The sequence below is a fragment of the Scomber japonicus genome, chromosome 12 (genome assembly GCF_027409825.1).
Source record: "Scomber japonicus isolate fScoJap1 chromosome 12, fScoJap1.pri, whole genome shotgun sequence".
In the NCBI taxonomy this organism is placed as follows: domain Eukaryota; kingdom Metazoa; phylum Chordata; class Actinopteri; order Scombriformes; family Scombridae; genus Scomber; species Scomber japonicus.
Window position 1 is genome coordinate 15,134,430 of NC_070589.1, and position 27,744 is coordinate 15,162,173.

The following is a 27,744-nucleotide window of genomic DNA, read 5'->3' on the forward strand; positions in this document are numbered from 1 at the left end:
ACATTTGGCTAGTATATTTATTGAATTTAAACCATGTGAGGAGTTTTGTTGTGGGTTAACCCTAACCCTAACCGTAACCCTAACCCCAACTACACTGCTTTTTGTAAGACGTCAAAAGACAAAAGGGTTGGAAACCACTGGTTTCATCTTTAACAATGTGTTTTATTTTTAAAACCCGGTTATATTAAATCTTCATCTGAAAAGTACCTTAAACTGTAAAATAAATGTAGTGGAGTAGAAAGTACAATATTTCCTTCTGAAAAGTAGTAGACTGGAAGTATACAGTAGCATTAACTGGAAATAGTCAAGTGAAATTACAACTGTACCAAAAAAAAGAACCCTAGGTACTTAGTTTTTTCAACCACTGTTGTCATCAAGTCCTCATCACATAACTAAAATGCCAATTTTTGGGGGGTACCAGCTAATAAGCTAGTGAAGGAAGTAAATGTGTTTGTTTATTTAACTAGCCTACTGTTACAAACTTCTATCCGTGTGAAAAACATGTTGTGTTTAGATCAAATCACTTGAAAAACACAATAGGCATTTAGTCCAGTCCATTTACGTCCAGACAGTGTTTAGTGGCCGTATCCCTCCAGAGTCATGTTTGTGCTTTTCTATCTGAAGTCAAAACATCTGCAGTGCAAAGGGATCTATTCTGTCTTCATCTGCCTCAGCCATTGTTTTCATCTCAACATTGTGCTTTGTAGCCAAAGCATTGACTCTCTGTATAAATCTTTGGATCTGAGTTTCCTTTGGTTTATGATTCTTCATCGTATCTCCACTCCTTTTTGTCATCTTCTGACAGACTCAGCACGTATGGCATTCATATTTTCCAGCTCCTTTTCCCCAGGAGAGCTCAGCATTTTCCCCCTCAATATCACATCTCTCTTTCTCTTGTCAGCTTGACGCCAAAATCTGGTCATATTTCCCACTGACTCACATGTTGTCTGTTGTTGGACATCTTCATCGTTAATATGGGATATCTGTTTTGTATGAATTACTGTCTGATATAATTACATACATGAATTAAGCTCCATGGGCATCTCCTATTTATTTTAAAGGTTTTTTACAGGTATGAACAGATAAACTCATTCAGTATTTCATAAGAAAACAAACAACAAAAAAGTAAAGTAATAATTTGCTCTTTCTTGTATTAATTTAATCATCTCATGATTAGACTTGGCCCCCAGCTGGGAACCACTGGAGCCGAAGATTTACACAACACACTATGAATTTCAGCTTCATTACTCAGTATCTTATCAATATCATCATATGGAACACTACCTGGCGCCAGGTGGCATAGATGAAATACATTTTGAACCAGCAGGTAATTTAGGATAATGCACCATGTGAGCACTCTGTAAATTAATAATTTAGCTTTTACCACTAAACCCTCCACAAGAAGAGGCCAATAATGCAGGAGACAGCTGACTGCATGGTTAAATTTTTCAAAGAAATATGTATTACTAATATATCAAATTACTAAAAAAAGACACAAACACAGGGAGCCCTCTGGGGGCCCTGGACACGTGCCCACTTGCATCCATTGGATAAATGAATCCTAAAGAAACATTTTCTGAAATGCTTTATAACTGGAAACGATGAATGAAATTCCTCGTCGTCATATTGTTCATTGAGTGCATTACAGTGGCGAGGACGGTATTAATCATCCCCATCCCGTCTCCGTCTCCTCCGTTCACCTCTCCTCCTGCTACTCATCAAGCGTGACGTCAGGGCGGCTCTGCGCGTGCTGCTGCTGCTGAAACAAGATGGCTGTGCGCGCGGGAGGAGCAGCGGAGGAGAGCTGAGGCAATGCAGAGGAGGAAGAAGAGGGGGGGCGAGGAATTCACTCCTGTGTATGTGTTATCCTGCCAAAAGAGCAACAGCTCCGGAGAGCAAGAGACGAGCGCTTTTTGAGATAATGCTCATGTGCAACTGTTAGCGTTATAGGGTTTTTTTTATTTTGTAGTAACCAGGAGACAGACGGACTAAACAAATCACGGAGCATCCAGGCGGGCACTCAGTAGAGGACAGCCGGGGACGCTCACACCGCTATCAGAGATGTCCCTGCTATGTGTGGGAGGTAAGAGAGGAAATAGATGAAACCCTTTGTGCTTGATGTTAGTCAAGTATCACTTGCTCACGGTTTAACCGCAGCAGTTGTGTGACAGAGCTGCGGGCTGTCGGCTCCGTAGAAAACTCAGCCCGAGCAGCGGCGGAGGGTTTGTGCTGAATAGTCATTAAATCCCACCGTGGCTCTGCTCGATGTGACGGACACACAACACCTTTAACACAAGGATACTTTTTCTTTTAAAACACTGTTGCTGAATGACATGTTTGTTTAATTCACGTTTGACCCCAAATTAGGGATCGTGTGTTTTTCTAAATGTGACAGCTTTGAAAAAAAAAAAAAAAAAAAAAAGAGAAGATAACGGGGAAGGTTGTAGGCTAGCCCAGTCGTGACCATTACCAGCAAACAATCACAGGCGGTGGAGTTTCTATATGTGTCCTCCCTGAGCTGCTACTTTTGCGTTTACCTTGTGTATATGTGTGTATGTGTGTGTCATCTACTCTGTTCATTCATGCGTGGGCAGCCAGATGAGGTGGACGACGAGGAAAAGCCCCTGCCTCTGCCTTGCCTCTGCTGTAGTCGTGAGGGAATACTCATAGCGGCTCTGGAGGTGGGCGTCACTCCTCGACGTTTTCCCTGAAGCGATGCGTCACCTCCCTCTATCCGACACCCTGAAAAACACCTGATGCTGACACTGTTGCCTCTCAGTGCAATGAATAAGCATCTGCTGTGATTGCTCATGAAGCAGCACCACTTCCAGCTTCACATCCAGGGCGCAGCAATCAGTTGAATATGACCCAAGGACCCCACTGATATTGATTTTGTGGTACTCAAGTGTTTATTTATAGGCTAAATACTTGAAGGCTTTCTTGGGCAGACACTTTCTCAAACATATAAGACACTGACATGGACAGGAATATCAACTGGCAGTGTTTGCTGACTTAAAGCATGGGGGGACTTGTAAAAGTATGTTTATGATGTGAATAGTAAACCAATAATGGTCAACATGACTCTGATAAGAGCTGAAACTAACGATGACTATCATTTTTGATTATTTTGGCAATTAATCTTAATCATTTGGTCTGTAAAATGTCAGAAAATGGTGAAACATGCTGATCTCATGTGCCTAGTACACAGCCCAAGATGACATATTGAAATAGCTACTGTCCAATCAACAGTCTCAAAAAACCCAAAGACGTTCAATTTATGGTCACATCAGTCCAGAAATACAGCAAATCTTCATACCAGAGAAACTGCGGCTAGGAAATTTGAGTGTTTTTGTATAAAAAGTGACTTAAATTATTTACATGATTAACAGAAATGCCTCAGTATCATTCCAAAGTCAACCCGATCAATCACTTGTGACAGAAATGACTGTGGTGTGTCTGAACCCTGTGACTACTTGTCGTAGATGGAATAATGGCAATATGCTGCCAAAAGGAAAGTTAAAGGGGTTTCAAAGTCACCTTTTATACGTCAGACCCATTACTGATGCTACCCCACCTCATCCTGTCCCGCCATTTCCACCCACTGACTGTCCCTGCTCTGAGTCAGTCCCAAGTGTCATTAAGACCCAAAGCGATATTCATTCATAAACAATGGCTGCGGCTGTCGGTGTCGTAGACTACGAGACTTGGCAGAGAGCCTCCTTTCTGTTCCTGTTACATCATTCATGCTTACCTGACTGGAGCTATTTCTGGCCTCCACAGTGCTTGCGCCTCTTGAATAGGCTGCATTTCTTTAGAGCATCTGCCGACAAAGCAGAATTCAGACGCAGATACAGATTAACTCTGAAGAACTTGGCTTCTTTTCCTGGATATATTCAATACACTTTCAAATCCAGTTTTCGTCCTTTCTTGATTTGGACATTAAATCAGGGAGCGTAATGTCTCTGTCAGCAGTTGCAAAGACTACCACAGATCTGCGTGTGTATATATATGGTCCTTAGGAATAAGGAAGTGTCTCTCTGAATCATGTCGGCCCTCATTTTGTCAGCGGCCATGGCTAAACTCAGCTCACCCAGCTCCTATTTTACATTCCCTGACAGTTCAAGTTGAAGGGTTTGCTTGATTCCCTGTTGAGTCTGTTTTCTTGGAAATCGGCTCAATTCCCATAAGTCAGTGTCTGCTGTGTCAGAGGTACTTCCTGAGTGAAGTCTCTGTTAAAAAAGAAAAAGAAAAGAGGTTGCACAAAATATACTGCGCCTTGCATCCTCTGATTTACAAAAAACAATAACACAGTTTGATTTGTTTGCTCCTTTTGAATCATTTAACGGTGATGTATAGTTACAGCGTTGACCTCGTTTTTCCAAATCCGGGCTACTCACCCATAACCTACATTTCAGCCAATTGATCCTATGTTACAGCCCTCCACAGGCACGTTGTTTGTGATTCATAGGCTCTTACATGTACAGTATGTGTTGCGGGTCATCTCGTCTGCTTGGATACATGCAACTGTGACAAAATATCGTTTGTGGGGGCTTGTGGACGTTTCTCACCGCAACCCACCCTGTCAGAGAGATTTATGATCGTGTGTTATTATTAAGCTTCAGCTTTCTGCCGACGAAAATCCAATCCCTTTTTTATTGATCCTCCTCATGTACTGATATATTTCCAAGGCTGTTTCGGTCTTCACACTAAAATACAGCAAAGAACCAGGCTTTAATGTGGTCTGTCTAAACAATGTAAAGGACTGCTGAAAACGTACCGCAGCCTGTTTTCATTCTTGTCTTCCCGACATTATATTGAGCCATTTCATTTTCTGTTCACATACACATCAAGGGAAAAGCTTTCAGCTACAGCTGTTGTGAAAACTTGACATCAAAAAGATGTCGAGCCAATACCAGAGCAGCATTTTAAGTACAGATGTACACACACGCACACACAGGGACACACACACAGGGGCACACACACGTAAGCCTGCCTACATGTTTATTGTTTGTAGGTGTTGAGTTCAGGTTTCTGAGGTATGAATGGAATAGGAGATTAATATATTTTTATCATTGCTGCAGGTGCATGTGAGTGAGTCACTGCAGTTGAGTGCGTGTGTGTGTGCGTGTGTGCGTGCCTACTGATGTAACAGAATGGCACTTAAGCCGCAGCTTTAGTTTAGTTTGTGTTGCATGAAAGAAAGATGAGGTAAAGAAATGAGGACTAGAAACAAAAAAAAGTGCCTTGCTGACTCAGGGCTATTTTGCTTTTCAATTAGTGGTGGTTACTATGGCGACTGGTTGTGGTGTGGATGGTTTGTTAGTGAGTATTATTATGAGATAAGTTGTTGAGAATTGGCGTTATTCACCACACGTTTTCCCAGCGGTGATAACGGTTCAGGTTTGGTTATGTAACCTTTGCCGTTGCATTTTATTAATACATACCATTTTTTATGTTTGTGTGTGCATGATGTTCATACACCTGCAGTGAGGTGCGGTGGTCTTGCGGTGCATGTGTGCGCACAGTGGAGAGCAGCGGGTGGTAGAGTATTAAAAATGTATGTCTATGTTACGTCAAAGCTGGTAGAAAAGGTGCTGCAGCGAGAGAGCCTGACTCTTACTGTACACTGAAAGAACACATTGTGTTAAATAAATGTGGACATTTTCCATTTTGAATGTACAAAAAACAAACATTTTTCAAAGTTAATAGATTCAGTTCATTTATTAATTTTGACTCTTAGATGTGATTGTGTTAAAATTGAATAATGAAATGTTTTTATACTTGCCATTACACCACAGCTACATCTGCTATAACTGTGTTTCCTTTGAATAAAACAATCTTTGTTAATAAAAAGACAAATATTTTGGCCATCTGTTTAATTTGAGGTGTCATTGTATTTGCATGTAGATATTATTGTACTGTCTATTTCTGCTCTGCTGTCCCACACTGAGGAAGCACAGCGGGACAGCTGCCCGTGTTTTTTTAGCGCAATGTTTTGCCACCATAATTGGTGCCAACATGTCTGGACCTTATGGCAAAGAAGGTAGAGCACTTAGGCCAAATCTGCATAGTTGCAATTTTCAGTTTCCTGTTTCAGCAGACATGTAGTATGTAAATATGTGCTGGATACCTTCTGGCAGTCAACTGTGATTGGAAAATGTGTTTTAAAATGGGTTGTAATAATAACTCTACATGGTATTGAATCCCCACGAGTTTCATGTACTTCATTAAGATTCACAGATTGGGTTTTAATTTATCTCCAGCATCCTCTTGTAGCCGCTTCTCTCTGTGTAAAAGCCAGAACAGAAGACGCAGGAACATTCAGAAGTGAAAACAGATGGCATTCCTGTATGTGACTTTGTCCCTCTCTGTGTTTCCACAGTGAAGAAAGCCAAGCTGGATGGACCCCAAGGTAAGACCTGGGATCCTGGAAATAGAAAGAGGTGGATCAAACAGAGGGAGAGACTTGCTGTTATGTGATATAAATCATCATTAAATAAAGGCCGGTTGCAGACTATGAACACATTATATGGTTGGAAATGAAGGGGATGCTATGTAGAATGTAACATTATCATTATTTTCTAATTCAGACGTGTTTTAAATGTTTTCATTTCTCTCTCCTTAACAGAGAAGTTCAACACTTATGTGACTCTTAAGGTACAAAATGTGAAGAGCACAACCATCGCTGTCAGGGGCAACTTGCCCAGCTGGGAGCAAGACTTCATGTTGTGAGTCCTTCATCATCTTCTGACAAAACTCTCTCGTCTTCTCTCTTTGTACCTCCCTTCCCCTCGCTCTTTCGCTCTCTCTCTGTTCTCTCTTTTCATCCCCTCATCTCACTCTCCACTTCACCTTCTTGAGTGCTTTTGTGTTTGTTTTTTATCTCCTGCTTTCTGTCAACCTTTCTCCCTCTCTTCCTTTTCACTCCTCCATCCCAAGTGCCCTTTATCCCTGTATTGTTTCGCAGAGCTCTTCCCCTCCGCACGCGCGCCTCCGCCTCCAACAACTGCCTCATCCTCTTTTTCGTCTACTCTCCCTCAGCACTTCTTCTCCTCTCAGCCTTGTTCTCAACCTTGGCTCTCTCCCAGCCCCTTTTCACTCTCTTCTGTCGCTTCCTCTAAACACTGCTCCTTGATCTTCATCTGCTCAGCCCCTCTTTCTCCTCTCCTCCACTCCCCATTTCAACCTCATATTACACCCCATATTCCCACTTCCCTTTCTCTCCTCTTATTTCTGCTCTCCAGGCATCATTAGCAGCCTTTTAAATTAGTTTGTTTGAGCTTATGTTTCAATAAATATTGAAATGATAGCTTGTTTCAATCACTAGAACATTATACAACACTGAGTATTTGGCATGCAGAGTGGTCCTCTGTGTGTGTGTGTGTGTGTGTGTGTGTGTGTGTGTGTGTGTGTGTGTGTGTGTGTGTGTGTGTGTGTGTGTGTGTGTGTGTGTGTGTGTGTGTGTGTGTGTGTGTGTGTGTGTGTGTGTGTGTGTGTGTGTGTGTGTGTATTGACAGTGTGGCAGGGTATGGGTGATAAATGGTGAGAATCATTTAGCATGTGGGATGCAGCAGGCGGGATGGCTGCAGAGTTCTGTGCATTAGTATGATGTTCGGAGGCGTTGAGCATTGTACTGGGGTTGCATCAGTGAAGCTGTGTTATGTAATGTTTGGGCTGCAGAGAGAGCCTCGTTCCCTCCTTCAAACTGCATTTAAATGACTGTGCCCCCTCAGTCACGGCAATGAATCAAACAGTCACTTTTCTTAAAAGGAGTCACCACTGAGACGGGAAATCCAGTCCTCCTATTTCTTAATTAAAGTTCCCACTTTCTCCCTCCAGGCATGCGATACAATCGCCTCCTCCACTGCCTTCATCACAATCTTCTCCTCCCTCCCTTTATTCATCCCCCTCACTCTCTTTCTCTTTCTGTCCTGCCCTCCTGCTGTCTTGTAAATGCTTTATGTTAGATTCTCTTAGGCTTTCTCCCACAGAGACGTGTCTTATATTTGTCACAGTGAAGCCCACAAGTAATTACTGTGCAACTTGTGTGTGTGTGTTTAGCATTTATCTTAAATGTCTTTATTATTAAGTCAGTTGCTTTTTCTCTTGATTTTTGAAGTTTTCTGTCTGTCTTTCTCTGTCTGTCTAGTGAAATTAACCGTTTAGACCTGGGTCTGACAGTAGAGGTGTGGAACAAAGGGTTAATCTGGGACACCATGGTTGGCACTGTGTGGATTCCCCTCCATAACATCCGACAGTCAAATGAGGTTTGCCGCTAACTACCACCACCTCTTGAGAAATACTGTAGTTGAACACTCTGTACTCTATGGTACTTCAGGGACTTGCAGTTGTTGCTTGATGTTCTTCTTTTATCATTCTCATGTATCTGTCCTGCAGTCATTTGCGTGTCAGCTGCTTTTCTTCTCTGTACATAGGAGGGTCCAGGCGAGTGGCTCACCCTAGACTCCCAGGTCATCATGGCTGATAATGAGATCTGTGGCACCAAAGATCCCACCCTCCACCTGGTGCTGCTCGACACACGCTTTGAACTGCCTCTCGGTGAGAGCATAGGTCCATCAGTTTTACCAGAAAAATCAATATTCACATCGCAATCAGAAACAGTCAATAGGTGGAAGAAAATGAGAAACTATAGGAAATCATCAACCCTCCAAGGAAGGAAAATATGACTTGAATAGATTACACCTGTCTGTATGTTTTCACAGCAAACAATGATGTATGAACACCAATAATATTACTGATTAATTAACCTGACCTACTTTTCAGTGATATGTTTGCAAAGCTGGGAGAAGGGTGTTTGTGTCCTTTCCTTCTCAGTGATCAAGCTGTGTTCCTCTTAACATTGATTAGGTGTCATTTTCATACTGTGTCCTCTTCCTCTAGTCAATACTGTACACCTGACTCCTCAGTTAGTGGAGCTGGCCTATTAATAGACGTTTGGCTTTAGGGCTCTTGGTGAATTTTCAATGTCACTGTGTTCTGGTCGGGCCAAAGTATCTGGAGTTCACTCTATCAGATCTAGGTCAAATAATATTCTAAAATGGTTTGTTTTATGTTAGCTTGTCGTCACATGGGTGGGGATTATAACACATGACTTTAAGCAGAATGTTTCATGAATAAATATTTAAAGAATGAAGTACAAATGACACAGGTGAAGCTGTATCGGAGTTGTTTTTGTCTCCTGAGTATGTCTGGCTTGTTGTTTTCAGATATCCCTGAGGATGAGGCACGGTACTGGGCCAAAAAACTGGAGCAACTCAACGCCATGAGGGACCAAGATGTAAGCCATCACCCTGTTTGATTTAATGCCCCAGCATATCCTTACATTTTAGGAAACATGCCGACATGATTAATTGGGGGGAAAAAACTATGTTACACCACGTTTTTTAATTTGTCTCCCTCCAGTACTCATATCAGGAGGAGCAAGAACGCCCTCTTCGTGTACCAGGAACCCAGTGTTGTAAGTGACCCATCACTGATTATACAAACCAGTCATTTGTTTGTGCTGAACAAGACAATTATGTGTTTAGCCATTGAGATGTAATTAGATTGCTTTAGCTCAGCGTGTCCATTATGTGTGTAACCACACATGGGTTGTTGTGTGTTAGAGGGGAAAGGGCCTGGATCGCGGCACTGTAAGGGATCGATAGCATTATCATCATATGTCCGGAGGCAAGCTCCTCCAGGATGCAGCTGTGTTTTCGACTATTGGCCCAGTCTGCTGAGCCAGCTGTCTGGGGCAGGTGGAAAGACTCGGAGGCTCAGCACTCCCTCTATGCTTTCTTTCCATTCAACAGCTCCATCTGGGAACTTTGAATCATTAATGGCGTGAATGTATATTTATGTTTGAACATACAAAATCCGTACAATTCATAATCGATTTTGAAACCCTCCTATTTCATTGCAGGTAACTGGAGCCTTTGGGGAGAACAACAAAGTAAGTGTACATAAAGTACATGCTGTACATACAGTGCAGTCAAAGTATTTGGAGCGTTCTTTAGCAATCATTTCATTTCATTTAAGGGGATCACAGCATTTAAACATTTTAACAGCAACACAATAATTACACATATAACACTGAACAGACTTCACTCCCAACATTTTCTTTGGGAAAAAAGTATTTACAATGAAGTCTGTTGAGTAATTTTGATGAACTGATCCTTTAACATTCTTCCTTATGTAATTTAAAAACCTTTGTTGAATATTGCTATAAAATACTTGTGGTTTGTACTGTATGTTTTGCATATATAAACTTATAGTACATGTATACTTTAATGGGATATATATAAATATACAAAAATGTCCTATATGTCCTAACCCTAACCCTATGTCCCTCTTTCTGGAGCCCATTTGCTCATCTCTTTCTTTCCCCCGTCTAAGTATATAACATTTTCCTCCTTGCTGTGATTAGCAGATGGTCTTATATAAGTGTCTGTCAGACTCACCCACAGAACTGCAGCAATTCATCTCATCTCTGTTCACTCAGAGGAAATAGGAAAGAGCAGGGGGGGGGCAATGATAGATGCAGAGCCGATGAAGTGAGAGAGTTAGAGAGACATGTGGGGACACGGTTGAAGCGGGAAACAAAGTTCGATGCCTTTAATTAGTGTTTACACGCCCAGACAGATGAAGATGAAGGTGCAAGTGGTGCAGCGGACGCCATCGTCAGACTACGAGAGATGATGATGGATAATGATGAATGATTAATAGAAGCTGGTTTTGCTTTTGACTGATTCAGCACTGTTAAAGTCTCTCATTGTGGGATGTTAATCTCTGGACACCACAGAAAAATAAAGCCTCTTTTTAGTAGAAGTGGATTTATGCAGAGTTATGATGGAAAGGGAAACCAAGCCACTGATGATCCTCATCACGTGTTTCATGTATGGATGCACTCTGAATGACCTATATGGGTCTTAAAGTGGTAGCACACTGCCAGCTCAGCTATATTATCTGTAATTACCATATTACTAAAAGATTGGTTCATTGCTGATTAGTGCTTCTTATCGCTGTGCTACATGACTTGGTCGATTAGAACCATCACTTTCATGTTCTTTTTGCTTTCTGATGTTTAAAAAACAAAAAAAAATTAAATTAAAAATGTAATCATAAAGTCCCGTCTCCTCTGCTGTACTCTGAGTTAGCGGCCGAAGCAAAAGCCATGCTAATGTGTGCATGTCCCTCTGTGTAGATGATGACCCAGACAGTGCCGTGGACGACAGGGACAGCGACTATCGAAGTGAAACCAGTAACAGCATCCCTCCACCGTACTACAGCACATCCCAGCCCAACGCCTCCGTTCACCAGTATCCCATCAGCCACCAGCACCGCAGCTCCGGAAGCTACTCTTACCCACGCTCAACCAACAACCAAGACCTCGACTACAACAATCAGAGGACTGTCAGGTTAGTGTAATTATGACTGGGAGCAATGATTAGAGTTTAATCTGTATGCTGCTTCTTCTATAAATCGTCTTATCCATAAGTGGGTCATAAATTTGTTGAACCAGCTGTCCAAAACTCAGTTTTGTCAGTTTACAGTTATATGATACAGAATAAAAACTAAAAATTCTTACATGTGAGAAACTGGAATTAGTAATTGTTTGGTATTTTTGGTTCATTTAAATAACTTAAATTATCAATTTATTATCAATATAATTATTTTCAGTTATTTTTTCTGTTGATTGACATTTTCACTATATGCAAGAATGATGATGAATTGAAGTGTAACAGAATTAGTTTAAAGTTAGAAGTTAAAGCCTGAGTTTGTGCTGCCGTTTGTGTTGAGGTTTAGCTCAGTCATTAGTGAATGAATATCTTTTGTGATTTTTTTACCACCCAGTGTTTGCGTATGTGAGTCTTCAGTGAGTTGTATTGACCAAATGCTATTTATCTTTCATAGTTGTTTACAATACTGTTACATAATACTGTTACATTTTCTTTCATAGTGTTAATTGACATATTTTGCACAGACTGGGAATGAGACCATGAAACCCTCCATGTCTTGCTTTATGAATTATTCAACTTGCAATCTAATGTTCAATACTGCACATGAGATTAGCTGCTGTTATGAGTGTGTTGGACAGGGCAACCTCTCCACCACCCCGCCCATTCTTCTTCATCTCCTCCTCTCTTTCCTGTCTTCACTATCTCTCCCATCCATCCTCCTTCCTTTCTGTGCCTCTATTCTGTTTTTAATAGCCCCATTCATCAAAGAGTTTAAATACTTTTTCCCTGTTTGTTGCATTTCTGGATGCTTGTTCTTTTTCTTTTATCAGCTTTCTGGAGGCCACTCACCGTTCTGTTCTGTTCTATTTCTCGCTGCTTGTCTGTTTCTCTTGTATCCCCAGTGCTTTTCATTGATTAGCCATCAGCATTATTCCTGGCCACGCTAAGACATGTAGAACAGGTTTTTAGTTAGGCTGTCCAATAGAGTACAAAGCATACAGGCCATACTCTTAAGTGCTCTGTGAGCACTTTCTGAGATTATGATTCACAAAGGGAGGATAAACTGTTCATTTTACACATGTGGACTTGTTTATTATTATATAGGTAACAATAATCTTAATGAAAGTGTGATTATCTTATCTAGTGCTTTACTAATGAGTCTCTTCTCTTCTTTTCTTTTTAGCCCCACAGGGAGCTATGCGTCATCCGCAGAGTTGAGTCGATGCAGTAGTCAGCTGAGTGAGGAGGACTATGGCGGTGAGTATGGAGAGAGGGACCCTTATGACGAAAATGACTCCTACCACTCCTGCCACTCGTCAGTTAGCTACAGTAAAGGCTCCCCTGACTGGGATCCTGATGAGACTCAGGGGGCATACAGTGATGAAGGTGGCTACAGCAAAGATGGAGGCGAGGAGGCAGCCCTGTATGAGGAAGATGACGGAGGACTGTATGAGGGAGAAGAGGAGGGCCTCTATGAGGATGAAGAGATGATGTATGATGATGAAGATTTGTACAATCTAGATGGAACCCTCAGTGAAGACATGGAGCCACCATTCACCCCCACCCCGACGTCAACTGTCCCGCCAACTCTTGACATACCCAGCTCCAGACCTCCACTAGAGAAACAGCCTTCCTTACACCAACAGCAGCCCCCCACTCAACCTTCAAGCCAAACGTCCAACCAGGCTCATCCTCCTGGCATGACCCCTGCCCCTGCATCACAGCCCCCCACTGGTCAAATGGCCCAACCGCCTAAACAGCCCCAACCTCAAACACAGCCTCAGCCACAGGCTGCCCCGTCTGCCACTTCCTTCTTCTCGATGGCCAAACCTCTAACAGCTGCAGTGACAGGCTTGGCCTCTACTTTCCTCTCCTCTGTTCCCACCGGCCAGCCTGCACAGTCTCACCCCCCAGCATCAGCTGTACCTCAACAACAGCAATCTACTGTTGTACCACCATCCCACCCAGCCACAATGGCTGCCTCAGCCTCCCAGCCCCCTTCCACTGCCATGGGTCCTTCCTCCCAACAGACCCCACCGTCTGCACAGCCTCAATCCCATCCCAATGGTCCTGCTACCACACAGTCAACTGCCTCTCCAGACCAGACCCTCCAGCTAGAAGAAGAGCCTTGGCTAGAAGAGGAAAATATGTTGGAGAACGAGGTCAGGACTTCCCCTGCCCAGTCAGAAGAAAAGTTCCCCATGGAGGAGGAGGAGGAACGCATTGAAGAGAGCAGACCGCCGACGCCAATAGAGGAAATTGAGATGCTGCCTGAGAGGTAGGAGTGAAAGTTGAAAGGGAATCAAATCAATGAACTAAACCGCAACAAAAATAGACTGGAAGAAACATGTCCACCACAACTCTTTGAGATGTGTCAGCTTTTCATTTGTGCTAAAAATCCCAAACTGTTCTTTTTTATTTTAGTCCTGCAGTCATAGAGGAGCCCAAAGAGCCAGTGGATCCAGCAGTCAGGGCCAAAGAGAATTGGCTAAGACTCTACAACAAGGTCTTAGAACAGCTTCGGGAGGTAAGTGCATAAGTAGCCATCTATGGTTTGAACCCTACCCTGCATCCAAATTCCAGTCCAGTCCCTCACAATAATCCAGAGCAGCCCCAGAGCTGAGATGGACTGATTCAGCTCCACCCTCACTGCCATAACTGCAATTTCAAAAAATATACCCAACTTCAAGAGACTCTAAAACTGTCTACCAAGTCTTTGAAATATGTATGCGTTTTGCATTATTTATGTGCAAAGACAGGGTACATACAGTCTCTTCTTGGGTTCTATTTTGATAGTGTTTTTAGCTAGACACCAGAAAGCAGCCTTAATGTGTTTCATATTCCATAATTGATGCCTTTGGGTTGTCCTAAAATGAAAATACTTATGGCTTGACAAACGGCAAACTTTTTTATTTAATTTTGATGCAACACCACATGACTGTATGACTGCCTGACTTATATGGAGCTAGAACAATGACAAGTTAAGCTTTGGCATGGAAAATAACATTCGGCTTTGAAAAAAATACCTGAACTGGGAAATTAAACATTGGCATTGAAACACTTAAATTGGGAAAAGTTGTACTGGCACTGAAACAAGTTTTGGCACTGAAATAGACAGTAAACACAGGCATTAAAAAATTACAATCTTACAGTTTAATTATCTAATTTTATTTTGTTTTTCAATGTTAATCTTCAATTATTTTCTTCAGACATCATAATGCAAACAAGATTCGATCAAAACTAGCTGGATATGTGTATGGTCAGTGTGTGAGACTGTGGCCAATTTGTTACAGGGATAGTCTAATGTTAATTCCTGGATAGAAATGTTGATCTGCAATTTTCTGTTGTGGTCTCAGTCATTTTTGTTGTACAGTGTAGTGACGTAGCATATCACAAGCATTGAACAGTATTTTCCACTCACATCTTGGGATATTTGATTTGAAAGAGAACTTAGTTTTATTTTAATTATAACTATACTAATTATCTGTTAACTGCCCATGCTCTTTCATCTGTTTCCATTTGCAGATGTCTGTAAATATATTGTCTCATCATATGTTTATGTAGTATTAGCATGCTATGCTAACAGTGTGTCAGCTGTGTGATGTTATGCCTGCGCCATGATGTCTATCAGAGCAGAAAACATCACAATCACACCTGTCACCTGCCCAGCATGGTGCTGTTAAACTGAGACACTGTGGCTACACCTTATTTTTGTATAGTCTACAGTCTACAAACAGTATGGCAAAGCTATGCTAACAATGCTAGCCGTGCTCACTATGGATCTGTTGTCTCTATGTATGTGTGGGTTGGTGCTCCTGTCAGTGTCAGAGACACTGTTTGGTTGGTAAATGTGTGTTTTTAAATTAAAGGTCTTTGCTTGGGGCTCCACTGTAAACACCCCTGAGGATGTAATTGAGACTGTTTGAAATTCATTTTGAAAGAGCAATGGCCGATGTCCAACATTGGGCCAGCCGACCAATGGTGTAACTTCATCACCCAGTGAGTTAGTGATGGACAACAATTAAGGGTCATAGAGCTAGTCTCTGGTTGGTCCAGCCAAAAAAATAAAAATAAAATAAGATAATAAGATTGTAAGATTGTAATTTTTTAATGGCTGTGTTTTATTTTCCAGTGTAACTTGTTTCAGTGCCAATATAACTTTTTCCAATACGAGTGTTTCAATGCCAATGTTTCCTTTTTCAGTTCTGGTTTTGCTTTCAAAGCCAAATATTATGTTATGTGTTTTGATGCCAACATTTAACTGTTACTGCTCTAGTCCCATACACTTACTGCTTGATTTAATTGTGCACATTTAGTTTTGCTTGATCAGTTTTCACTTGCATAGTTTATCCACATATTATGTTGCTATTCATTACCTTTGAATTCAGTTGTGCAGAAAATTAATCAGTTGCTTCAATGTTTATGTTGCTTTTTTTTTGTACACTTCACTTCCCTTCCTTTGTCCTTTTTTTTGTTTGTTTGTTTGTTCCAACCCACTTTGTTTTCTTTCCAGTTTCATGTCATTGCCATAGTGACACTCACATGCACTTTGCTCGGCCATCATTGGAGCATGCTGACGGGTAGGTACAAACTGATTAGTTGCTCGTGAGAAAGAAGGAAGTGTCGGCCAATACACTCAACAGATGTCATGTAAACAGGCACCGTCACACCACTCGCTCATCTTCACGTATTTAGTCTTTTTTGTCATATCTTTTTAGAAGTGTCATTCAGTCTGATTATAGTAGTTACATAGTTACATAACCGGCTTTTGTGTTTTTAGTGGCATGAATATGGGTAGCATTAATGAAATAATAGTTATTTCACAGATACCTCTCAGTCAAGTGATTATTCTTATACAATTTTTTTCATCTTGAATCCCTTTTTTTTCTATCAGGCTCGAGGAGAGACTTCCAACTCTCTGTGGTTCGGTAAAGGAGGGTGAGTGTCTGCTGTCTGTTGCTCAACAAATTTAATTTCTCTTACATGAAACACAGAATAAACCACACAGTGTGTAAGTGAAATGCAAAAACTCTTGAATTTAAAGCCAATTAATATGATTCTCAGATCATCATGGAAACCACCAGTGCTGCTTCAGATTGATAATGCCTTTCTTTAGTCCGGGAATTCTCCGTCCTATTTATTCAGATCCACAGGCTCGTTCAGCTTATGGCATTTGGCCAGTGAGTATTGAGCGACGGTGGGCTGCCCTGACTTAGCTGGCAGGTCATTTGTAGATGAGGCAGACCTGAGAGTAGAACTGAGGCTGCATATTAAAGAAGTGCTAAGTTAGCCAAATAGAAACCTAGCAGTTATACCCAAGTGTATGGTGTGTCATTCCTACAACTTGAGATGAGGCAGCCTGTGTAATTAAACTCTCACGTAAAGTCCTTGAGAAAAGATGGAGTAGCAATAAAAACAACTGATTGAAGAATTTACACTTGCCCCTTAGTAACGTAACATTAACTCATTGTAAGAATTTTTTTTAATCTAATCTTTTTAGTATTTTTTTTAAGTATGTGAACCTTTAAAAGGATAGTCTATTTTCTAACAGTATTACAGCACAGTATGCAACAGTATTCCACTTAGTATTCCACATTATGTTTATTTATTATTATATATCATATTATTATTGTTAGCGCTGTTCACCTTAGCAGTCAGTATACAATGAAAATGTGATGACTCCAAATCAGATCTGTCTTACACTTGCCTCCAAAATGTCTCGGTGGTTGTACATTTCCAGAACATCTGTGCTAATGACTGAATTACATTTTGTACATTGACCAACCATACATATTGATGAACAAATATCTGAATATATTTATATGGTTATTACTTTTTGTATTCAGGATGGGAGGTGCCCTCTACAGTATTGACAGCATGCCGGACCTGCGCAAGAGAAAAGCCATTCCTCTTGTCAGAGATCTGGTGAGTGAGATATACATGTACACACACACATCACACACATCATGCCATAAAATACTTACTTTTTTACTTCAATTTTTCTTACTCTGAAAACAAATTATTTAAATTTTTCCTTACTTCCCAGCATACCTTGTATAATAATAACTTAATTTATATAGCACCTTTCATAAAAGTAATGAAACTCAAATTGCTTTACAACAAAAGAAATGACATGCACCAAGTTCTTCACTTTCAAAGGACATAAAAGGAACCTTGAATTGTTGATAAATTACATGGTGGTGTATTTTTGGTGTTAATGTAATTACAGTAATTAATCAACTTTGTTTTCAGCACGTTTTTCTTCTAGAGGTCAGGGTCATCTTCTTAGGTGCATGTACATACACATTCATGATGTATTATAAAGACCTCATTGTTAAAAAATTCCTGAAATATGACTGTTTCTTTTACCCTCTCTTCTGTTTCATCACTGCTTTGCCACTTCAGGCGATGGTAAGTAGTCATCTATCCCTCACAGGTATTGAATATAAATTTGAAGGCCATACATACTGCTCACATTAAATAAAAAACAAAACCCTTTCATCTTTTGTTTTCAGTCTCTAGTACAGAACTCTCGAAAAGCTGGAATCACCTCAGCCATGGCTTCCACCACTCTTGGCAATGAAGAACTGGTGGGTTTCTTCTTCTCAGTTTATTTCACTGTTCCATTCAGGATCCTCCCAAAGATTAGTCTACCACACTATTTGTATACACTCATGTATACTGTCTTCTCTGTGTCTTTTGCAGAAGAGTCATGTTTATAAGAAAACCCTGCAGGCTCTGATCTACCCCATCTCCTCCACAACCCCACACAACTTTGAAGTATGGACGGCCACCACGCCCACCTACTGCTATGAATGTGAGGGACTGTTGTGGGGTATCGCCCGACAAGGCATGCGCTGCTCTGAGTGCGGTGTCAAATGCCACGATAAGTGCCAGGATCTACTGAATGCCGACTGTCTGCAGAGTAAGCATCAATGTTTTACATCCAACAGCACCCACTTTTGCATACATGTACAAAAACGCACACTGTTTAATCTATTTTTACTAATGTATACTCACACGTAGACTTTTTACACAAACCTAAACCTATTTTAGCACCTCCTCTGTATCCTTCTGCCCAATTGACATCCCATTATTCTTGTCCTTTATCCACTCTCACATTCTCCTCCCTCTTCCTCTCCAATTTATCTCCTGAGTAATGTGCTGTCTTACCCCTGCCTCTCTCCTCTCTCACTCCTACCCATAGCCTTTGCATCCGTACTGCTTTGTCTAATTTAACTCCACAAGGGTTGGCTTATCCAATTCCCTTACTGATTTTGGAATCAATCTATGCAATGCATAATTCATCTGTCTTCTGTCTCCAAAGAGTCTGGTAAGATCTTTGTGCCAAAAACATCTATCAGTCTTTTACACTACAACTATCTACTCTTTCCTGACCAGATCAGTGGCTAAGTGGATACAGTTTCCGCCATAATATTGGGAGATTTGGAGTTTGATCCCTGGCCAAGAAATGTCAAAGACTTTCAGAATTGATCTGGTGCTATCGTAATTTGGCACTCAGTTTTAAAGAGATGTATTGCAGGGAAACAGGAGTATGCTGTTGGACTTATGAGCCATATTGCCTTGAATATATTTTACACTATTAACTATTCTTCTTACTGTAAATCAACCTCTTCATCCATCTGTCTCATCAGGGGCTGCAGAGAAGAGCTCCAAGCATGGGGCAGAGGACCGAACCCAGAACATCATTATGGTCCTAAAGGACCGCATGAAGATCCGAGAGAGGAACAAACCAGAGATCTTTGAGCAAATCCAGGAAGTGTTCGCCCTTGACAAAACAACACATGGTACACAAATGAAACAGATCAAGCAGAGTGTGCTAGACGGGACCTCCAAGTGGTCAGCAAAGATCAGCATCACTGGTGCGACACACTAAGACAGTTATCCAGTTAATATCTTGTCAAATAGCTAGAAAGTTCATTGTTTTAATGCCTTTCTTTTTCTTTTCCTTAGTGGTATGTGCCCAGGGCCTGCAGGCTAAAGACAAAACAGGATCCAGTGACCCGTATGTTACCGTTCAAGTGGGGAAGACCAAGAAGAGGACCAAGACCATCTATGGCAACCTCAATCCAGTCTGGGAAGAGAACTTCCACTTGTAAGTAACAGTATAAAACTTGTCTATAACCTGTTAGATGCTGAGTGATTGTATGTCACAAACATGAACAGTGTAGTGCTGTAATTTAGGCATACATGTTAAATTTTATTAAAGGGAAACTAGCTTTCTCATACACAAACACCCCATTTGCTCTTTCAGAAGAACATTTTTGTCTCACCTGACAACCTCCAACATCACAATGTACCTCTGCACCACAATTGTTGACTCTTTCCTTTTAACAATTTCTATCTCTGTCCCATCCAGCGAATGCCACAACTCGTCTGATCGCATCAAAGTTCGTGTTTGGGACGAGGATGACGACATCAAGTCTCGAGTGAAACAGAGGTTCAAACGTGAGAGCGATGACTTCCTGGGTCAAACCATCATCGAAGTCCGCACTCTGAGTGGGGAGATGGACGTTTGGTACAACCTGGGTAAGTTTCTCAGATAAGAGGAAAGGTAGAATTAGAGACGGATGAGAGGAGCGAACAAGTCACGCAGAGATAATGGAACAAGACACAGATAATTGAAGTCCATGTCTGTTTGTAGATAGAGCATATTTCAGCCCACTAAGGGAGCATGTATATCTTTTTTTCATCTGACAGACAAGCGAACAGATAAGTCTGCTGTGTCAGGAGCCATCCGGATGCACATAAGTGTGGAGATCAAAGGAGAGGAGACGGTGGCTCCTTACCATGTCCAGTACACCTGTCTACATGAGGTCAGTCTCATTTGGACATCTGGTGGGAATCTTCCCAAAGTCATTCTTATCATGTGCACCTGAAATGACTGGAAATAAAATATTAAATATGCAAGAGCAACTTAATGTTCTGAGTTCATTAGTTCTAGTCAATTTAATTCAGGGTTTCCCATTAACCCAATCAGTCAACTTGTACATTTTCTGTTTCTGCCCATATCCTCTAAGAAAATGTCCTTCCTTTCATAAAAAGTAGAAGCAAATTTTATGATTGACATCATTAGCAATTGACTATAATTACTGAACCATTTTACACTGATGAAGGGTCCTGGGTGCAGAATATACTTACATAAACACTGTCTCATATTAGTCTCTTTCAATACATCCTACAGCATAGAAAACATCACACTTTCCGACATTGATCTTCTAAATTGGGACAAAGTTTATTCCTGTTTCAGTTGTGGAGTTACAAAATTACGAGGTGTAACTAAAAGCTTCTGGCTGTCTAAGCATCAATACTTATAATAGTAGTTCTAAAGATGATTTCATATTAGCCCAAAACATATTTGTGCTGTAAATAATAATGTTAACCATAGGATGTGGACTGAAACACATTTATCTGTCCTTCCTCTGCTTTCAGCATCTGTTCCAGTACACCACTGAGGAGCAGAATGGCGGAGTAGTAAAGATCCCTGATGCCAAAGGGGACGATGCCTGGAAGGTGTATTTTGAGGAGACAGCTCAGGAGATAGTGGATGAGTTTGCCATGAGATACGGAGTCGAGTCCATCTACCAGGCCATGACGTCAGTCCTACAAACATTGTTTTGAATGTCGAACTTTTAGAAATTAAATAAGCGAAATGAAATCAAATGAATTATTGTTTGTTTATTTGTCAGTATAAAATGTACTAAATGTTCTTTTCGCCTCTTCCATCCAACAGCCACTTTGCCTGCTTGTCATCTAAGTACATGTGCCCAGGAGTGCCAGCCGTGATGAGCACCCTGCTTGCCAACATAAACGCTTACTACGCCCACACCACGCAGTCCTCCAACAATGTTTCTGCCTCGGACAGATTTGCTGCATCAAACTTTGGCGTAAGTCCCTGAAAAAAATACAGTAATATTTTTTTCCCTTCTCAATTAATGTAACTATAATGAAGAAAAGACCTCATCTTTCTATCTCTTGAGAAGATCATGGTACTCTTAAAAACTGAGTGCACTCTGGGGCTGTAGATAAAAGTCAGTGTAATGTGGCCCAGCCCACCTCTTCAAGGATCCAATCAGCCGAGCTTCGTCAGATCCGGTCTTGGGTTTGCGTAGTCAAATGGTAACAAATAATCTGTCAGCTGTGAAGTGTTTGAAGTGGTTTGTCCTGTGTTTGTGTCTTTCTCTTATTTAGAAGGAGAGGTTTGTCAAACTACTGGATCAGCTGCACAACTCCCTGAGGATCGATCTGTCCATGTACCGGGTACTGACTGCTTCTCTCTATTGTAACACCTGCTGAACAACTAGATACTGAATTACATGCCAATACAGTCATGAGTGCTGTTTCTCTTGCTGGTCACATTTGTTTGTGATACTTCTGTGTGCAGACATATGCTTGCTTTCTGTTTTGGAACTAAGGTGAAAATGGCGTAGTCATTTTGTAAATATTTATTTTTTTGCATTGGAAAAAAATGTTTTGTGCAGTTTCCAGTCATCTCAATGTGTGTTTGTGAACGTGCTTTCAGAATAATTTCCCTGCCAGCAGTCCTGAAAGACTCCAAGACCTCAAGTCTACTGTTGACCTGCTGACAAGCATCACATTCTTCAGGATGAAGGTAAGAATGAGTTGCAGAAATGTACCTTTTCTTTTCTTATAACGAAACTTCAAACTAAACATGGTTCAAATTTTAAGCACTTTCTGGAAAGTAGCCTGAGGCCCAAACTGAGAGTCAGCTTAACATTACCCTATACAAACTGAAGCTATTATCATGAAACTGTGTGTGTGTGTGTGTGTGTGTTTGTGTGTGTGAGGGTGTTAAGTATGTTGGTGCTATTTGTGCAGTTCAGTGAGTTTATGGTTAAATTCCCACTGATAACCCCTGCTGGAAAGGAAGGAGAACGAGGTATAACAGAAGAGGAATGGGAGGATTTATGTGAGCTACAATGGAAAACTTGAAGTCCAGCTTTATAGAGCGAGCTTTGTTGGAAAAACCTCATTAGGTTCTTCATTACTCCAGTTCAAAAGAGTCATTATACCAAATCTTCCAACTGCTTTAAACAGTGCGGCTTCTCCGAGGCAAATCATTATCATATATTCTGTTCTTGCTCAATATTAATTCCTTTCTGGCAGGAGATTCATAAAGTTTTGCAAAAAGTACTCAATTTAAACTAGAGACCCTGTATTTGGGCACTCTGCCACCAGAAAAGTTTACCTCTTGTTGGACGTCTATTTCAGATTGTAAGCACAGCTGACAGGAAAGCCATTGCTGCACTCGAAAGAGGCTAAAACCTGAAATATCTACAGTGGATGATTGGATTGATGTTATTTATAGCATCCTTAGGATGGAAAACATTACTTTTTCTATTAGACTGCACCCAGACATTTTTTTGAAAAGATGGGAAAATTGGATTGTGCACAAGCTATTTTGTATTTAAATGTAAATCTTTATATTTTTATTTACATTATTCCTCCTTATTTGCTTCTGTATTATCTATTTTAACTTAGTGTTATTACCTTCTGTTACAACTGTGTTTTACAAAAGCTCAGATAGAAAAGACTTTTAAGTCCTATGAGAGTAATTACATTGCTTGAGCCTTCGTATAACCCAATAAAAAGAAAATTAAAAGAAAAGAGAGTGAGTAATAACCCCTGCTAAGGCTGTGTGTGTCAAATAGCATTTTAACATGTTTTGAATTCAACCATATGTTGTGTCATATTTGTGTTCAGGTCCAGGAGCTGCAGAGTCCCCCCAGGGCGAGCCAGGTGGTGAAGGACTGTGTAAAAGCCTGTCTCAACTCCACCTATGAGTACATTTTCAATAACTGCCACGACCTCTACAACAGGGAATACCAGACAGATCCTGTAAGTGTGTGTGTGTGAAGCAATACTGTATTTGTGTATTTGCAGATGTTGCCATTGCAATTTGCGTGTTCTTTGATGTAGGTATCTACACTACTACTAAGAAATGCTGAAAGTACACATTTATCCTTAAACACTGTAGGTTTTATCTCCATAATCGACTGGATCATTTACACACTATTTCAACATAAGAATACAGCTGTCCTCTTTTTTTATTATCAATATGAAGACGTAAAACCATCACCTATTTTTGTCTCCAGTCAAAGGCCGTCCCTCCAGATGAGCAGGGTCCCAGCATCAAAAACCTGGACTTCTGGTCAAAGCTCATCACACTCATCGTGTCCATCATAGAGGAAGACAAAAACTCTTACACTCCCTGCCTTAATCAGTGAGTATCTGCTCATACTTAACTAGCGTTTTTTGTGCAGTGAACATTTTTCTGCCGTTAAAATAGCAAAAGTGGATTTGTGGATACGCCCCAAAGGCACTTGCGCCACACGCTTCATGCCATGCGCTATAAATCGTTAGAATATGAGAGCAGCGTCACAACATTAAGAGAAATTAAAAAACAGACCAAACAGTGGACACTTTGTTTGTTTTAAGGCCAAAGGCTGCCTCATGTCAGTTTTAAATGTAAAATAAACAAAGATGTACTTATAGAATCTAAGAATGTCATATTATGAAAAGTAAAGCAACAACCAATTGTATAATACAAACAATGGTATTTTTCTGTGTTTATATTGCTGTTTGTTTGTTCCTGCAATGTGAACCGATGGTGAACCTTTAGCCTGTATTAAAATTGTAAATTTATACCTCATTATTAATTCAAATGGACTCTCTGGCTTTTCTCTTGCTTTAGAAATACAGAGGAATGACATAAAAATAAGCCTGGGTTATCTTATTAAATAATACAGTACCATTACTGCACACATGACTGGATTTAGGTCTGAGCACTGTGCTGCCTCTCACAGGTTTCCCCAGGAACTGAACGTGGGCAAGATCAGCGCTGAGGTCATGTGGAATATGTTTGCACAAGATATGAGATACGCCATGGAAGGTCAGTTTCTGTGTTGGAGTGGGTAGAGATGATGCCTGGAAAAAGGGAAATGAGACTTTAGTGTATGTCTGGGGAACATATCTTGAAAGAAATGTTGAGAGAATAAATGACAGAGAAAGCATTAGTGGTGATGAAGTGGGACTTTTCTTTCTTTCTCTTTGTTATTCAGAGCATGAGAAACACCGCTTGTGTAAGAGTGCAGATTATATGAACTTGCACTTCAAGGTGAAGTGGCTTTATAATGAGTACTGCAAGGAGCTGCCCACTTTCCAGAAGCATGTTCCTGAATATCCTGCGTGAGTATTTTCTCTACAGCATCCAAACCATCCCTCCTACATTCATTACCGTGAGACAGAGACTCATGTTGCTGCTGTTTATTCTCTCCTCTGCAGCTGGTTTGAGCCATTTGTCGTCATGTGGTTGGACGAAAATGAGGAAGTGTCCAGAGATTTTCTACATGGAGCTCTGGAAAGGGACAAAAAAGACGGGGTAACTGCTATCATCTGCACACTTTACATGTAAAATCATGCCCACATGGAATATTAACAGCTTGTTAACAGCTAGAGAATTCACAGCTTGGGTTAGGGTTAGGGTTAGGGCTTGTTGCTCACGTCTCTGCACGTGCTGTAAAACAACAAACTACACCTAAGAATACCTAGATTTTTAAAAATGTGGATTTTAATATTTATTTAAGATGATGCTTACTCTACAAACAATGTCAGTTTGATATGTCATGTTGCTAAAGTTTGCTTTGTTATTTTGTCAAAGCAAACTGCAGAAGAAGTATGGAGAAAAGAACTACACGAAGGCGGATAAGATAATCATGTAAATTTCACTGAAATTCAACAATCAAATTCTGCTGAGGCAGCAATAAAATAGGAGAGCTTAGATTTGACCTCCTACCTGCAGCATCTGCACCCTCCGAAAACATGTATTCATGCATTTCTCATGCAAATTCAGGAAGTTCACATCAGCTCTGCTGACTCAGCACATTCCAGGCTGAGAAGAGCAGGTTGAAGGCCTCAAGGCAATCAATACTGACTCAATACCAAAGGCAAATGAAAAAACTTCACTGCAGAGAAGAGCAGATGCTACAGCACAACTCGATGTACACACACACACAAACCCCACACCGACTCGCACTCTCAGCTTCGCTCGCGCCTACGTCTCCACACGGCAAGAAGGTCGATATAAAGCAGCTGAAGATTCTCCCAGCTCATATGTCAGGAATCCTTTGGGTCCAATTAATGTCGCCCAAAGCAGTTTCTGCTTTCCTGCATCAGCAAAACTGCATTCCCCAGGCCCAGACACATACCATAACACTATTCACTTCTGAGATAATGGCCGGACTGCTAATGAGGGTTCTGCTCCCCATCATAACCCTTTGATTGTCTGCGTCACTCTCATGCAAACACTTTCAGAGGAATCACTTCACAAATCTTCTTAATGCAGTCACATTCAGATATGTAGAATATGAAAGACATGAGAAGCACTAGTACAGAGGTCAGTTTAATTGTCCATGATCTGTCACAGTACTGTGAACTTGTCTCTTTATGGGGCGCCCTCATGGGAATCCAACACCTCATATTGAGTGTTTTACAGCTGCAGCATCAGCACCAAAAAAACATTCTTCTCCTCTTTAATACTTTTCCCTCCGGTTCTCTTCTTTCTTCTCGTTCTCCAGTTCCAGGTCACATCAGAGCACGCTTTGTTCTCCTGCTCCGTGGTGGACGTGTTCTCTCAGCTCAATCAGAGCTTTGAAATCATCCGCAAACTGGAGTGTCCCGACCCTCAGATTGTCGGCAACTACATGAAGAGATTCGCCAAGGTGACTTTCACAGAGAATGTCTTTACGTTAGCAGCGACTCTTATGTAATATACAATATTAATGTGTAAATTCTTTCTGTATTTGCTTCTTGTCTCTGTCTTAGACCATCGGCAATGTCCTGCTGTCTTACGCTGACATCATAGCGAAAGACTTTCCAAATCATGTCAAGAAGGAGAAAGTGGTAGGTATTTGAAATATTTAAAAAAGGCTGACATAAATGTTTATAATAGTAGCGAGATGTAGAGGAAAAGTTTGGTCCAACAAAGTATTGGATGGAAATTTGTGTCTGGGGAATAAAGAGTGGTGACGGATTTAATAGTTTCATTTATGCTCCAGTTTTGAGATGTACACTTTGTTGTGTTGTATGTGGTCAGGTTAATTAATTTCAGCACAATAAAGCACATTTTAGTGTAATAGCCGTGCCCAGGTTGCAGTGTTTCAGAGTGAATTAGGACTGTGTAATTAGCAGAATGTGGTGTGGGCTCGGGGGGGGGAAGTGGACTGCACTCCCACAGAGACCAGGAGCCCCGGAGGAGCAGTAATTACTGAAAACTCGAGCTTCTCCTGCCCTGCATCACCAAGAGTGTTTTCGCCAAAGAAGCAATAAAAAAAGTTAGGAGGACTAACCTTGATTGATTAGAATAAAAAGCTGGGAGCAGACAGAGAGAGAGTGAAAAAGAGAAGTGTGTAATGATTTTTCTTTCTCCCTTCAGCCATGTATCATCATCAATAACATCCAGCAGCTGAGAGTTCAGTTGGAGAAGATGTTTGAGGCCATGGGAGGCAAAGATGTAAGTTTCCATAAATGCAGCTTTTGTTTAGATTGTGTCCCAATATGACATCTGTTCATGCATTCATTCATTCCCATTTATCTTTTTCCAGCTCAATGTGGAGGCAAGTGACTTCCTGAAGGAGCTGCAGAACAAACTCAACAACGTCATGGACGACCTCAGCCACATCTTCGCTGTCAGGTGAGTGTATCTGTACGATACCCGCCTGGAACAAAGAATCGCTGTGACCATCCTCTTTAGCTGATGTCAAGGTCTGTTGTTGTGTTATTGTAGTTTCCAGCCCCAGATTCTGGACAATGTGAGGCAGATGGGGGACATCCTGGCCCAGGTCAAAGGTCAGACAGTACCGGCCAATGGCAGCGTGGTTCAGGAGGCGGACAATGTGCTGCAGCCCATCATGGACTTTTTGGACAGCAAGTGAGTTGGGCAGGGTATCAAATATCAATACTTTTTTAGCACTGACCAAATGTGTCTGCAGCATCCAGTTCCAGCATCAAAAACTGGCAAACATTAATAGTTGGCATCCAGTGCTCAAATTATTATTTCTCAGCTTTAATCAGATTTTTTTATATGTAAGTCAGAAAAAATTGTAGAGTTGAGACTCTATTTAGGCAAACGTCTTGTATGGCTGATTTTTCTTCAATAACTGTGATCACTGAAGCATTGGGGAGCTCTGCATATTTTGCTAAATGAAAAGGAAGTTTTTCGAATCATATTCCTCAAACTAAG

The 27,744-nt window shown here is 41.0% G+C and overlaps 1 protein-coding gene across 1 annotated transcript in view; it reads left to right on the plus strand.

The window, feature by feature from the left end:
* Positions 1 to 2,061: 2,061 nt before the first annotated feature.
* LOC128368542 (protein unc-13 homolog A-like) overlaps positions 2,062 to 27,744 on the plus strand; it is a 29,385-nt gene continuing 3,702 nt past the window's right edge. Inside the window, exons 1-33 of the mRNA XM_053329385.1 lie at positions 2,062 to 2,083; positions 6,383 to 6,412; positions 6,629 to 6,728; positions 8,150 to 8,267; positions 8,436 to 8,559; positions 9,228 to 9,313; positions 9,424 to 9,478; positions 9,926 to 9,955; positions 11,207 to 11,420; positions 12,646 to 13,740; positions 13,887 to 13,989; positions 16,357 to 16,400; positions 17,309 to 17,387; positions 17,978 to 18,052; positions 18,168 to 18,387; positions 19,118 to 19,345; positions 19,437 to 19,578; positions 19,843 to 20,012; positions 20,184 to 20,299; positions 20,916 to 21,079; positions 21,217 to 21,370; positions 21,675 to 21,743; positions 22,006 to 22,095; positions 23,208 to 23,342; positions 23,606 to 23,727; positions 24,311 to 24,396; positions 24,566 to 24,692; positions 24,789 to 24,885; positions 26,081 to 26,224; positions 26,328 to 26,405; positions 26,938 to 27,015; positions 27,107 to 27,195; positions 27,289 to 27,432. Coding sequence (XP_053185360.1) covers positions 2,062 to 2,083; positions 6,383 to 6,412; positions 6,629 to 6,728; positions 8,150 to 8,267; positions 8,436 to 8,559; positions 9,228 to 9,313; positions 9,424 to 9,478; positions 9,926 to 9,955; positions 11,207 to 11,420; positions 12,646 to 13,740; positions 13,887 to 13,989; positions 16,357 to 16,400; positions 17,309 to 17,387; positions 17,978 to 18,052; positions 18,168 to 18,387; positions 19,118 to 19,345; positions 19,437 to 19,578; positions 19,843 to 20,012; positions 20,184 to 20,299; positions 20,916 to 21,079; positions 21,217 to 21,370; positions 21,675 to 21,743; positions 22,006 to 22,095; positions 23,208 to 23,342; positions 23,606 to 23,727; positions 24,311 to 24,396; positions 24,566 to 24,692; positions 24,789 to 24,885; positions 26,081 to 26,224; positions 26,328 to 26,405; positions 26,938 to 27,015; positions 27,107 to 27,195; positions 27,289 to 27,432 — 4,628 coding nt within the window. The remainder of the gene's footprint in view (positions 2,084 to 6,382; positions 6,413 to 6,628; positions 6,729 to 8,149; positions 8,268 to 8,435; positions 8,560 to 9,227; positions 9,314 to 9,423; positions 9,479 to 9,925; positions 9,956 to 11,206; positions 11,421 to 12,645; positions 13,741 to 13,886; positions 13,990 to 16,356; positions 16,401 to 17,308; positions 17,388 to 17,977; positions 18,053 to 18,167; positions 18,388 to 19,117; positions 19,346 to 19,436; positions 19,579 to 19,842; positions 20,013 to 20,183; positions 20,300 to 20,915; positions 21,080 to 21,216; positions 21,371 to 21,674; positions 21,744 to 22,005; positions 22,096 to 23,207; positions 23,343 to 23,605; positions 23,728 to 24,310; positions 24,397 to 24,565; positions 24,693 to 24,788; positions 24,886 to 26,080; positions 26,225 to 26,327; positions 26,406 to 26,937; positions 27,016 to 27,106; positions 27,196 to 27,288; positions 27,433 to 27,744) is intronic.